Here is a 14,991-nt window from a genome sequence, read left to right as displayed (position 1 = left end):
ATGGTGTGGCCCACTCTAAAGCCCTGCCTGACAAGAGGGAAACCACAAATCCCACCTTAGACTGCTCTGAGGGGAATAGTGCCGCCAGCAGCTCTAGCTGTATAGAGCACTGGCTCACGAAACCCCTACACAAAGCACTATCACCCGAGAACTTCTCGGGCAGTGGGAGGCGGGACAAAGTCAGGGCAGGGATGGCAGTGATCACACGGGAGACAGCCTCCGTGGCTGCCTGAACAGCGACCGTAGTAACATCCGCAGCTGAACGCTCGAGAGCTGCCAACCTGCCCTCCAGCTGCCGGATGTACAGCAGTAGTCGCTGTTCGTCCGCCATTACTAGCCAGACCCTGGCGTTAGTATAATGATAGGGCTGGCGGAACGCACCAAATAATAAAATATGGTAATGAGGTGCGTTCACAGCCCGGGGTCCACCGTGCAGAGATGGTAGACTGCTACTCGGTAATGGCGGACAGAAACTGTTGGCATAGCAAACAGACTCGGGTTAACTTCACCCGGTGAATAGGAGGCGGGCCCTGTTGCTTCACAGGGCCGCGATACCGCAGAGTGAAAGCTAGAGTCTTGATAACAGGACCCTGCCCCAAGGACACGGGGTTAGGGTCCCTCAAGACCCACTAGCGTTCGGTGCCGCAACTGCGATGCCAGGGAGAGACCCTTACTGAACGCTGTGCCCTGACAAGTCACAGGGTGCAGCTGATAGATGAATACCGTACGAAGAACGTACAGCGCAGCTCTGGCGGACGCCACTAACCAGTCTAAGCTTTGGTCCGGAAAAGCGCATTAATGGCGCAAGGCGCCGCTCTGACTGTAGTTGCTGAACGTGCGGTATCGTAGTGCCTAATGTAGCGTGGCGCACACTGGCGCCAACATGTGATAGGAGCTGGGAGCACTGCGGCGCTAGGCAGTGCCACTACTCGGCGCTGACTCTGAACCCTACTAACATGCGTATCAGAGGGAAGGGGTTTCATAATGAGTCAGTCAGCGGTTCACAAGCATCCATCATCACACACACTACTACAAATTGCAGACTATGCTAGCGCACGGCCGTGCGATCCTTTTATAGGCGCAGCCTTCCGGGACCTTGCTGATGGCCCAATCAGAGCTGCTTGAGGACCTGAGCGTGTGACCTCCGACCTCCAATGAGAGGTCGTCCCACAGGCATGCTCAGAAGGCTGCAAAAAGGACTTTAGCCTCTGGAGCTGCTCGCTGCTGGCTACTGCGGATTGCCAAAGCTGACCCAGAGGTGGCGTAGCAACCAACCTGACCACACTAGCCTGACCAAGACGCTGGGAACGACGTCTTTGCTGAGCAGGCTCCTCTGCGGCTGGGACTGAATGGGAGAAGGCAAAGCTTGAGATGCCTCCTGTGCAGAGGCAGGAATCCGTCGCCTAACACATGTCCTACATATATACACACAGCTGTGCTGCCTGCATCTACCACATATATACACACAGCTGTGCTGCCTGCATGTCCCACATATACACACACAGCTCTGCTGCCTGCATGTCCTACACATATACACACACAGCTCTGCTGCCTACATGTCCCACATATATACACAGCTCTGCTGCCTACATGTCCCACATATATACACAGCTCTGCTGCCTGCATGTCCCACATATATACACACAGCTCTGCTGCCTGCATGTCCCACATATATACACAGCTCTGCTGCCTGCATGTCCCACATATATACACACTGCTCTGCTGCCTGCATGTCTCACATATATACACACTGCTCTGCTGCCTGCATGTCTCACATACTGTATACACACAGCTCTGCTGCCTGCATGTCCCACATATATACACAGCTCTGCTGCCTGCATGTCCAACATATATACACAGCTCTGCTGCCTACATGTCCCACATATATACACACAGCTCTGCTGCCTGCATGTCACATACAATATTAATAAGGATAGATTACCTGAACAACAGGTGGATAGACGTCTGAGAAAGTTTATGGGCCCTGTTGTTGCTGAACCCCATTATAATTTCAGATCCTGATCCCAAAGGATGATCCTTTGGATTTCTGGTGGTCTGGTCAGCTATGTGTTCTGCTCAGGTCGGATCCCATATTCATAGTCTTATTAGTTCTCTACACTCTCTATCTATAGACCCCTCTCTAGTACGGGCCTGCATACTAACATGTCTGATTTGAGCCTTATAAAAAGTATTTTCACTCTTCCTTATTTCTGTACAGATAATTTACCATCTGATAGCGAGGAGAGCTCCGCTACACAGGAGAGGTAAGTAGGCCAGATACATCTACCTCTATATAAAGCCACTAGCTGAAGAGCCTGGCGCTGCCCGGGCATAGTAACTAACTGTGGTTAGTTATAACAAATTATAATTATCCTCCATCACATAGTCCCGTGCCCATATACCCATCATACATATCCACCATTCCATATTCGAGTGCTCATATACCCATCATACATACCCATTTCTCCAGCGATGCTCTAGGTGTGCTGAACGCTTATGGAGGAAAACACGCACACCAGAAGACTTCATACACTTCAAATTTATGTTAAGGACATATAACTCTGCCCTTCACCTCGCCAAACAGACCTACTTCACCACCCTGATCTCCTCACTATCCAACAACCCCAAGAAACTTTTTGACACCTTTCACTCCCTCCTCAGGCCAAAAGCACAAGCCCCTATCACAGACATTTGCGCTGATGACCTTGCCTCCCACTTTATAGAGAAAATAGACAATATCCGTCAGGAAATCCGCTCCCAATCACCAAATTCAGTGACTCCCATCCCTCCCTGCATTTCCCCTGGCTCACTCTCCACATTCGATCCCATCACAGAAGAAGAAGTCTCCAGGCTCCTCTCCTCTTCTCGTCCGACTACATGCACAACCGACCCCATTCCCTCACATCTCCTCCAGTCTCTCTCTCCAGTCGTCACAACTCACCTAACTACAATCTTTAATCTCTCCCTCTCCTCTGGCATCTTCCCCTCCTCCTTCAAACACTCTATCATTACTCCATTACTAAAGAAACCCACCCTCGACCCATCCTGCACAAACAACTACAGACCAGTCTCCAATCTCCCCTTCATCTCTAAACTCTTGGAGCGCCTGATATACTCCCGCCTTACCCGTTACCTCTCCACTCACTCCTTCCTAGACCCTTCACAGTCCGGTTTCCGCCCCCTACATTCGACAGAAACTGCACTCATCAAAGTGACCAATGACCTTCTGACAGCAAAACGTAATGGTGACCACTCTCTGCTCATTCTTCTCGACCTTTCTGCAGCTTTCGACACTGTTGACCATCCTCTCCTACTCTCTAGGCTTCAGTCACTAGGCATTAAGGACACTGCTCTTTCCTGGTTCTCCTCCTATCTTTCCGACCGCTCCTTCAGTGTTCTGTTTTCTGGCTCCACTTCATCTCCTCTTCCTCTCGCTGTTGGGGTACCTCAGGGCTCAGTCCTTGGCCCCCTTCTCTTCTCTCTCTACACGGCCCCAATTGGACAGACCATCAGCAGATTTGGCTTTCAGTACCATCTTTATGCTGATGACACACAACTGTACACATCATCCCCTGACCTTACCTCTGCTGTACTACAGAACGCCACTGACTGTCTGTCTGCAGTCTCCAACATCATGTCTGCTCGCTATCTGAAACTCAACCTCTCCAAAACTGAAATTCTTCTGCTCCCACCATCTACCAACCTCCCTAAATCTGACATTTCCCTCTCTGTGGGTGGCACCATAATAACACCCCGACAGCAGGCGCGCTGTCGGGGTGTTATGTTTGACTCCGATCTCTCCTTCACCTCCCATATACAATCTCTTGCCCGCTCGTGCCGCTTACACCTAAAGAACATCTCTAGAATCCGCCCTTTTCTACCATGGAAACAACAAAAACTCTCACTGTCGCCCTGATCCACTCCCGCCTGGACTACTGTAATGCTCTATTAATTGGCCTCCCTCTCACTCGACTCTCCCCTCTCCAGTCTATCCTTAATGCAGCAGCCAGGGTTGTCCATCTGGCTAATCGTTACTCAGACGCGTCCGCTCTTCGCCAGTCGTTACACTGGCTGCCAATTCATTACAGGGTACAATTCAAAGTACTTGTTCTCACCCACAAAGCTCTCCACAGTGCGGCACTCCCTTACATCTCCTCCCTCATTTCTGTCTATCGGCCTAACCGACTGCTGCGCTCTGCAAATGACTTTCGACTAACCTCTGCCCTAATCCGCACCTCCCACTCCCGACTCCAAGACTTCTCCCGTGCTGCGCCAATTCTCTGGAATGCTCTACCCCAAGATATTAGGACCATCCACAATTTGCATAGTTTTAGGCGCTCGCTCAAAACACATTTGTTCAGAGCGGCCTATCACATTCAGTAATCAAAGTCATGTTATGTTTGTGTGTGTGTGTGTGTGTAGCCCATTCACTATCTCCATCTAACCCCCACCCCCTGAAGATGGCTGGACCATCATTGTAAATACATCATTGTAAATACAAACCTGTGCTTTGTATCTCCCCCACCTCATTGTAGATTGTAAGCTCCCACGAGCAGGGTCGTCTTATTTCGCTTTAATTATTGTATTGTTAACGTTGTTACTTATGACTGTTGTGTTTGAAACTGTTCAACTGTAAAGCGCTGCGGAATATGTTGGCGCTATATACTGTAAATTAAGATTATTATTATTATACATATTCTCCATCCCATAGTCCCATGCCCATATACCCATCACACATATCCTCCATCCCATAGTCCAGTGCCCATATACACATCACACATCCTTCATCTCATAGTCCCGTGCCCATATACCATCACACATCCTCCATCCCATAGTCCCGCGCAAATATACCCATTATGACATCATCATCACCATGGCAACCGTTATGACATAACCATCACCATTGCAACCTATTAAGACCTCTTCGTCACCATGGCAACCATTGTGACAGCATCTTCGCCATGGCGGGGCTTGCAACCCATGATGATATCAGTGTCGCCATGGCAACCATTATGACATCATAATGAGGGGCGGGGCTTGATACACACACTTTTTCCTGCCTGGATCACACTTCCGTTTTTTTAAATCCGTCCAAATCCATCGTTTTCCGTTAAAAAACAGATCCGCCATGTTTTTGGCGGATCCGTTTTTTTTTTCCCATAGACTTGCATTAGCGGCTACTGCGGATCTGTCAAAAAAAGGATCCAAACGGATCCGTTAGCATCCGTTAGTGGCAAAAAACGGAAACGGATCCGTTTGGCGGACACAAAAAACGGATGTGTGAAACGTAGATAAGGACAAAATTGTTTGGTAAATTGGAACGCGCGGGGTTACAATTTTGCCTCACAACATAGCCTAGGACACTCTCGGGGTCCAGACATGTGACTGAGCCAAATTTTGTGGCTGTAGCTGCGACGGTGCGGATGCCAATCCCGGACATACACACCCACATTGAGCTTTATATATTAGATGAACTAGGCAAGATGTTTCCTGTGGATTTATATAGGATTTCTTATCTTTGCCAGGACACCACGATGTAACGTCCCCGGCTGTTTCCTGGAAGATGTCATTTCTCCTACTTCCATCTATGTTACCCACTTCCAGGAAAATAAGGAGGAGCTGGTGGAGCGACTGTACAACTGGTACAACCGGACAGTCTTCGATAATAAGGTATCACATCTTATCATGGGTTTCTGGGTGATACATGACTTCTCTATTATCTCCCCCTTTAAACAATAAATTCCAAGAAAAATGGCTCTAACTTTCTGAAAGGCAGATTCCTAACCCCTTGGTCATGTTTCTGTAATATAGTTATTGAGTATCTCAGGTAAATCTTACTTAGTTTGGTAAATGCCGTCACCGTCTTCTTATCTGTGCGATGAGAGGAAACCTTAGATGATCCACCACTGCAGAGACAAAAAAGATTAACTTTTGGCTTGAAGTTCAAAGGATTTTTACATTTATACATTAAAAATATTAAGTTGATATTTGGACATTTTAGAATAAGTTTATTTTTATTTTTGTTCTCACATCTTGGACTTCTCGGTAGACCCCGTGCCTCATACAAGTAGACCAGTGCTGTAAATCACACATGAGAGTTAGGGACTTTACAAGGTTGGGGTCAAAGAGTTTACAGATGTAACGGAATTTGTTTTCTTTATTTTAGCTCCCTTTGAAAATGGACATTATGTGGAGCAAGAAGATGGGAACAGCATCCGGCCGATGCTGGAATAAGCTGCAGAACAACCGCCGACTCTCACGTATTGAGCTTTCTGAAACAGTCTGCGATTCTGCCGGTAGGTTTCACATCACATCCATCCTACAGCTTCATAAGACAACCTGTGTACAGGGCAAATAAACTGCTACTTGTTATGTAATACATCTTATAAACTCATTGTACATACTGTCTGCTCTGAATCCACTCCTGTGTCTCCATTCAATGTCAGCAAGCAGTTAATCCTGAATGCTATCTCTGTGTTTTCAACTCTGCAAGCTTATATATGGTAACCAGCTTTTCCAACCTCTGCTCTGAATCCACTCCTGTGTCTCCATTCAATGTCAGCAAGCAGTTAATCCTGAATGCTATCTCTGTGTTTTCAACTCTGCAAGCTTATATATGGTATATAGTTTTTTTCAACTTACTCTGCTTGTCCCCTTATGTTGTGAGGTCAAGAAACTTTTCAAAGTGCTTTATGATCCATGTAGTGCTGGACATGTGTTTATTTGACCACAACATTTTATTGGGTCCTGGTGTCTCAATTTAGTGTGATTGATTAACGAGAAGAGAGAGAGCCAAAAAAAAAAAAAAAGTTCTAAGTTTTATCCTCCTATATATTCAGACATAGCTTGGGGATAGCATTTATGCAGGGGGCATTTATGCACACTTTATCAAAGTACTGGCAGTTATAACATGGCAGTTAGACAGGTAAGACATTTATATACATCTACTCCCTATACATTTGGAGTACAACAAATATATACCATATGCATTTGTGTAATTTTAATCCTGGCCGCTGCATTCACACACATCCACCGCCCTGGCATTAACTCTCTACACTCCATCCACATTGGCCCCTCACTTCTTTCCTCTCCTATGTATAGCACTCATGCTCTTTTCACGTTGTTAAACTGCACAGATCCAGTCAGTCCCACCATTCAACATCAGAGACGCTCTCACAAATCACTTAACCATCTGCTCACTCTTTCTATCCTCCTTCTCCTAGTCGCAGGAGACATTGCTCCCAACCCTGGCCCCCCATGTTATAGAAAGTCAAACCTCCCGACTGCTACACTCAGAAACCCCTCTAATCTTATTAATATTCCCTGCCTGCCATCTGTCTCTCTTAATTGTGCACTTTGGAATTCTCGCTCAGTGTGTAACAAACTCTCTTTCATTCATGACTTTTTCCTTTCTAATTCTCTTAACCTTCTGGCTCTTACTGAAACCTGGATCCAGCAGTCAGACACTACCGCTGCTGCTGCTCTTTCATACGGGGGGCTTCACTTCTCTCATACCCCAAGATCAGACAATAGAGCAGGTGGAGGCGTTGGTCTGCTCCTATCACCAAAATGTACCTTTCAGGTTATACCTCAAGTACCCTCACTTGTCTTCCCTTCTTTTGAGGTCCATGCCGTCAGACTCTACACCCCCTTCTCCATGCGAGTGGCGGTGGTGTATCGTCCTCCCGGCCCCTCCCATCAGTTCCTGGATCATTTTGCCACTTGGCTTCCACATTTTCTCTCCTGTGACATCCCTACCCTCATCATAGGAGATTTCAACATCCCCATTGCTCTTCCCCTCTCACCATCTGCTACTCACCTTTTATCTCTAACCTCCTCATTTGGCCTTTCGCAGCTTACTAATTCTCCAACGCATGAAGACGGAAACTCCCTCGACTTGGTCTTCTCTCGGCTTTGTGCAGTGGATGACTTTGCAAACTCCCCTCTCCCGCTCTCTGACCACAATCTTCTTTCATTCTCTATCAAGAACTGCCAGGCTGCTCAGGTCACCCCCACTGTCCAGACTTATAGAAACATACAGGGCATTAACACCCAGAAACTTATGAAGAACTTGCAGTCTTCATTGGCCCCTATCTCCTCCCTCTCATGTCCTGATTCTGCATTGAAGCATTACAATGAAACACTTCAAACTGCCCTGGATGAATTTCCAGCCCCTATAAATAGAACACCACAACGCAGACGGCGACAACCCTGGCACACGGTGCAAACACGTTTCCTGCAGCGGTGCTCCAGGTGCGCCGAACGTCTGTGGAGAAAATCCAATCTACCCGAAGATTTCATCCATTTTAAGTTTATGCTTAGAACATACAACACTGCCCTTCACCTCTCCAAACAAACCTATTTCAACACCCTCATCACCTCACTGTCCAATAACCCGAAACGTCTCTTTGACACTTTTCATTCTCTACTCAATCCAAGAGTACAGGCCCCAACCACGGAGCTCCGAGCTGACGATCTGGCCAATTACTTCAAAGAAAAAATTGACCAGATCCGACAGGAAATTATCTCCCAATCACCTCATACCATGCACTGTCCTCCCTCCCCCACTGCATCTAGCTCACTCTCTGATTTTGAACCAGTCACAGAAGAAGAAGTAAGCAGGCTCCTTGCATCTTCTCGCCCAACTACTTGCACCAGTGACCCATTTCCGTCACAGCTCCTCCAGTCCCTTTCCCCTGCTGTCACCCCTCACCTAACTAAAATATTTAACCTCTCTCTCTCTTCTGGTATTTTTCCCTCCTCATTTAAGCATGCCATCATACATCCACTACTTAAAAAACCATCCCTCGACCAAAACTGTGCCGCTAACTATAGACCTGTCTCTAATCTTCCCTTCATCTCTAAACTCCTGGAACGCCTGGTCCACTCCCGTCTTATCCGCTATCTCTCAGAAAACTCTCTTCTCGACCCTCTCCAATCCGGTTTCCGCTCTTTACACTCCACTGAAACTGCCCTCACTAAAGTCTCTAATGATCTGCTAACAGCTAAATCAAATGGTCACTACTCCATGCTAATTCTCTTGGATCTCTCTGCAGCATTCGACACTGTGGATCATCAGCTCCTCCTCACTATGCTCCGTTCCATTGGCCTCAAGGATACCGTTCTCTCCTGGTTCTCCTCCTATCTCTCCGACCGCTCCTTTACTGTATCTTTTGCCAGTTCCTCCTCCTCTCATCTTCCCCTTACTGTTGGGGTCCCCCAAGGATCGGTTCTAGGCCCCCTCCTCTTCTCCTTGTACACTGCCCCTATTGGTCAAACAATCAGTAGATTTGGTTTCCAGTACCATCTCTATGCTGATGACACCCAATTATACGCTTCTTCTCCTGACATCACGCCAGCCTTTCTAGAAAACACCGGCGATTGTCTAAACGCTGTGTCTAATATCATGTCCTCACTATATCTGAAACTGAACCTGTCAAAGACTGAACTCCTGGTGTTTCCTCCCTCTACTAATGTACCTATACCCGACATTGCCATTTCTGTGTGTGGTTCCACTATTACTCCCCAGCAACAGGCCCGCTGTCTTGGGGTCATACTTGATTCCGAGCTTTCCTTTGCCCCCCACATTCGATCACTGGCTCGCTCTTGTCATCTGCACCTCAAAAACATTTCTAGAATTCGACCTTTTCTTACCTTTGACTCTGCAAAAACTCTTACTGTTTCTCTTATTCATTCTCGTCTCGACTATTGTAACTCTCTTCTAATCGGTCTCCCTCTTACCAAACTCTCCCCTCTCCAATCTGTCTTGAATGCTGCAGCCAGGATCATATTCCTCACCAATCGTTACACCGATGCCTCTACCTTGTGCCAGTCATTACACTGGCTACCCATCCACTCCAGAATTCAGTATAAACTTATTACCCTCACTCACAAAGCCCTCCATGGCTCAGCACCACCCTACATCTCCTCCCTTGTTTCAGTATACCACCCTACCCGCGCCCTCCGTTCTGCTGATGACCTGAGGTTAGCATCCTCAATAGTCAGAACCTCCCACTCCCGTCTCCAAGACTTTACACGTGCCGCGCCAATTCTTTGGAATGCACTTCCCAGGTCAATACGATTAGTCCCCAATCCCCACAATTTTAAGCGTGTCCTGAAAACGCATTTATTCAGACTGGCCTACCGCCTCAACACATTAACCTAATCTATCCCTGTGTGGCAGAGCCAAAAGTTTTACCATAACCAGGTTCCCCGCATCATTCTCCCACATGCTTTATGCATCCATTAGCCCTCTGTGTCCGTACTGTCACACACCTAACATTGTGGCTGGTCCATACAATCAGGGCAACTGTTACCACCCACCTTTCGTGTCTACCTCTTTCCTCATAGACTGTAAGCTTGCGAGCAGGGCCCTCATTCCTCTTGGTATTTGTTATAATCTACTGTATGTGATTATTGTTATGCTGTAATGTCTATTGTCTGTACAAGTCCCCTCTGAAATGTAAAGTGCTGCGGAATATGTCGGCGCTATAAAAATAAAATTTATTATTATTATTTATTACTGTCATAAGAAAAACTAAGTACACCCTCTTTGAATTCTAATATTTGACATATCAGGAGAAAATTAAAAAAAGTATCAGCTCTATAAAAAGTCATAAAAGTAGGGAAATACAATCTCAGAAAACAACTTGAAAAAAAAATATTGCATTATTCTTTATTTTAGAAAAAGTAGGCCAAAAGGCAAAAACGGCGTGTGATTAAGTACACCATTGATGCAACTTCAAGTTATTGCTGCTAAAGATGATTCTAAAAGCTATTGATTCATGGGGTGTACTTATTTTTCACTCCCTGTTTCTGCATTTTGAAGTAGTATTCGGTAAATAAATAATGGCACGGTTGACTTGTCACGTGTTGTTCATCTCAGGATGTAGTTTGTATTTTGTCCTGCTCTGTAAAACCAAATTGTTCAATCAGGGTGTACTCAGATTTTCTCATAACTGTATAATCTCTTGTTTTAGTGCGAGTACGATCCACCCTTGCGCACGAGATGTGCCACGCCGCCTGTTGGATAATCGCCGGTGAACAAAGAGACAACCATGGCCCGTTATGGCAGGCTTTCACAAGAAGGGTAAATCTTATCCATCCCGAGCTGCCAAAAGTGACACGATATCACAACTATACCATCAACAACAAATACAAGTACAAATGCGACCTGTGTGGTAAAGAGTAAGTGGATTTATGACTCATCTCCTCGGACACACAATCACTGCGGAGAGACATCCGTGCGGTTCTGTTGGTAGAATGCTTTCATACTTTACTACTATCAGAGCGGACTGACGTCTGGGGGCTGTAGGGTTCAGGATACTACATGTTATATTTTCTGTGCTGGGCCAGTTCATAATATATTGATTTCAATTTGTTCTTTTTAATATAATCCATGGTATTAATGAACGTTCATTCCAGCCCAGTAACCAATATCCCTCTTATCTTTGCAGAATTGGGCGATTTAGACAAATACCTGACAATAAACGTAAATGCCGCCGGTGCGGAGGACGAATGCGTCAACTACCCATCAGCTAAACATGTAACTATTCTTCAGAATATTTAGCCTCTAATTTGGTTTCTTTAAAATGTAAAGCCGAGACACTTTTATATATTTTCCCCTGAGTAGCGAGACAATGGATATCTGTGTTCATCACCAGCAATTAGCAGCAAAGATCCAGAATCCGTCCTCATAGGTCACCAGATAAACCCTGGTTACATTTCCCATAACTTGCTGGCTATGGAATGATTGACAATTCCCAACAATTATCTACAATGCTCTGGAAAACCTTCTATGAGTTTAAGCTTTGTTGGATGTAATTATTTTCTTTATATTTTCAGGTTCATTATTTGAACAGTGAGATTTATCTAAATATTGTCATCTCATCCACCTGTGATGGAGGTAAGAACGTAACTTCCATTATTGTCAGCAATCAATAATAAAAGTGATTTTTAAAATATTGAGAATCTTGAGTCTCTAATTTAGTCTTTTATTGAGTTTTATCATTTAAAGTTTAAATACTTCTCTATATTTTGCCTTTTTTTCACCGTGTAGGGAGACAATCAGTTTACGTCCTCATCACAAGCAGCTAACAGCGAACATTCAGAATCCACCTCTTCTGATGGACACAAAGCTTCTAACGTGTGTTTCCCAGGTAAATATTTCTGTAGTTTTCCTCCATTTATATATCTTCTTCATGTCAATAATAAATCATCGTAAGTAACAATCATTCTTGTTTTCAAGAAGTGCAACAGCGAGGACATGATAGTGTAAGCAAGGCGTAATAGAAGAAAAGCAATATAGTTTTTATTACTGTATTTATTTGTTCTAATTATTATTTTTTCTTGCTGCACAATTTTTTTAAATTCTGGTTGAGAAAGGAAAGAAATGATGAAAGTTATCAGCCTACTGCTGCGGAAGAATCGCCAACACACTGACGGGCGAGATGAGTCCCTCAGACATTGCACGCCGTATAGATCTATTGTGAGTGCTCTCACCATAGCCGTATGGTTCATGTCGCATTTTTCTAACATTACACTATTATTGGCAACTTCCTATTTTCAATTTCCATATTGGCCTTATTTGTAGACAATATATAATGCAATATTTCACGTCTATTTCAACTTCAGTTGATGACCAGAGATATGATGCTGAAGTTGCCTTCTCTGAGTTTGTTTCTTTTGATAACCAGTATATTTTGTCAAGCTTTTTAAAAACATCTTTCAATTGTTTTCAGGTTAATGAGAAAGGCGACTTATCGCTTCTACACAGGCATGACACATCTTGGAAGAAAAAGCTGAATACCTGCACCGACCTGCGCTGAGAACATGATCAGATGCAGTTTCCTAGACCTGGAGAATCTCTACAAGTGTTGGACATTTGAACTTCAATAGTCATAAATTGCTTTTTTTTTCTAATTTTTCTGAGTTAGATATAAATACCAATAAAAATGAATATATTAATTCTTTCTAGTTGGGATTTTTGTTCTACAAAACGATGGCTGTTGATAAACTTATTACAATCAATGAAGCACAGTACAACAAATGTACAAAAATACTCTGTTGTAAAAAAATATATATATCAGTAAACAGCAAGTGCTAGTAAAAAGATGATAATAATGCAGGGTATTTAGTTGATACGTTTTTTGCAAAAAATGTATGCTAAGCCGCTTTACCAAACGTCAAGGTATACCCATCAGAGCACTCCCTAACCTGATGTATTTAAAACCTGACCATGTGAATAGTACCTATATGAGCAGGATTCAGAAAGGGAATGTCCGATGTGGACCCGCTGTGGAAGATTATTACTTGTGTGATTCAGCCATCACCTGCCTCAAACAATCGAGAGGAGCGGAGCTTTGTCTGCTGTTAAATGTTAAATGCAGCTGTCAGTCTGTGAGCAGCATTTAACCCCTTAACGTCTAATGACGGACACAGTCCATCATGGCCGGGTGTCAGTTTCCGCACCAGGTCAGACTATGTCCGTCATGTATGTAAAGTGTCACTGAAACTTGCAAACGCACAGTGATAGTGCAGTGCCGACAGCTGTCATAGACAGCTCAGAGGCATGGGAAAACGTGCAGGGAGTCATGCTGTCGGTCCCCGCACCCAGATCGCTGTAATCGGGCAGTCAATCTGACTGACCAATCACAGCATGACCGTGCAGGAGATGCTGAAATATCAGCACTTTCTGCCCGATCAGAGGAGAAGCTCGACGGAGACAGTGCCTGAGCTGCTGCTGTCAGAAACTTGTGTGAAATCTAGAATCAATTTTTATCCCACTCCCAGTGTCACCCCAGTCTCCCTGTCCGTCCTCATATATATATACAGTGGGGAAAAAAAGTATTTAGTCAGTCAGCAATAGTGCAAGTTCCACCACTTAAAAAGATGAGAGGCGTCTGTAATTTACATCATAGGTAGACCTCAACTATGGGAGACAAACTGAGAAAAAAAAATCCAGAAAATCACATTGTCTGTTTTTTTTTCATTTTATTTGCATATTATGGTGGAAAATAAGTATTTGGTCAGAAACAAGCAATCAAGATTTCTGGCTCTCACAGACCTGTAACTTCTTCCTTAAGAGTCTCCTCTTTCCTCCACTCATTACCTGTAGTAATGGCACCTGTTTAAACTTGTTATCAGTATAAAAAGACACGTGTGCACACCCTCAAACAGTCTGACTCCAAACTCCACTATGGTGAAGACCAAAGAGCTGTCAAAGGACACCAGAAACAAAATTGTAGCCCTGCACCAGGCTGGGAAGACTGAATCTGCAATAGCCAACCAGCTTGGAGTGAAGAAATCAACTGTGGGAGCAATAATTAGAAAATGGAAGACATACAAGACCACTGATAATCTCCCTCGATCTGGTGCTCCACGCAAAATCCCACCCTGTGGGGTCAGAATGATCACAAGAACGGTGAGCAAAAATCCCAGAACCACGCTGGGGGACCTAGTGAATGAACTGCAGAGAGCTGGGACCAATGTAACAAGGCCTACCATAAGTAACACACTACGCCACCATGGACTCAGATCCTGCAGTGCCAGATGTGTCCCACTGCTTAAGCCTGTACATGTCCGGGCCCGTCTGAAGTTTGCTAGAGAGCATTTGGATGATCCAGAGGAGTTTTGGGAGGATGTCCTGTGGTCTGATGAAACCAAACTGGAACTGTTTGGTAGAAACGCAACTTGTCGTGTTTGGAGGAAAAAGAATACTGAGTTGCATCCATCAAACACCATACCTACTGTAAAGCATGGTGGTGGAAACATCATGCGTTGGGGCTGTTTCTCTGCAAAGGGGCCAGGACGACTGATCCGGGTACATGAAAGAATGAATGGGGCCATGTATCGTGAGATTTTGAGTGCAAACCTCCTTCCATCAGCAAGGGCATTGAAGATGAAACGTGGCTGGGTCTTTCAACATGACAATGATCCAAAGCACACCGCCAGGGCAATGAAGGAGTGGCTTCGTAAGAAGCATTTCAAGGT

The 14,991-nt window shown here is 45.0% G+C and overlaps 1 protein-coding gene across 2 annotated transcripts; it reads left to right on the top strand.

Annotated features, from left to right (window-relative positions):
* The first annotated feature begins 357 nt into the window (after positions 1 to 357).
* LOC141056942 (germ cell nuclear acidic protein-like) lies at positions 358 to 12,966 on the top strand. Of its 2 annotated transcripts, XM_073553420.1 has the most exons (9): positions 358 to 2,264; positions 5,526 to 5,670; positions 6,167 to 6,296; positions 10,980 to 11,187; positions 11,457 to 11,545; positions 11,845 to 11,905; positions 12,059 to 12,158; positions 12,385 to 12,487; positions 12,741 to 12,966. In XM_073553420.1, exons 1-5 carry the CDS (start codon positions 2,164 to 2,166, stop codon positions 11,539 to 11,541), a joined length of 669 nt encoding a protein of 222 aa, XP_073409521.1. In that variant the 5' UTR covers positions 358 to 2,163; the 3' UTR covers positions 11,542 to 11,545; positions 11,845 to 11,905; positions 12,059 to 12,158; positions 12,385 to 12,487; positions 12,741 to 12,966. The 2 variants fall into 2 exon arrangements, with proteins under 2 accessions (XP_073409521.1, XP_073409522.1); XM_073553421.1 differs by lacking the exon at positions 12,385 to 12,487.
* The last annotated feature ends 2,025 nt before the right edge of the window (positions 12,967 to 14,991 follow it).

This window comes from Dendrobates tinctorius, unplaced genomic scaffold, assembly GCF_039654945.1.
Source record: "Dendrobates tinctorius isolate UK_male_01 unplaced genomic scaffold, ASM3965494v1 ptg000201l, whole genome shotgun sequence".
Lineage (NCBI taxonomy): Eukaryota > Metazoa > Chordata > Amphibia > Anura > Dendrobatidae > Dendrobates > Dendrobates tinctorius.
Note: the sequence above shows the minus strand (reverse complement) of the source record. Positions and strands in the feature narration are given on the sequence as shown.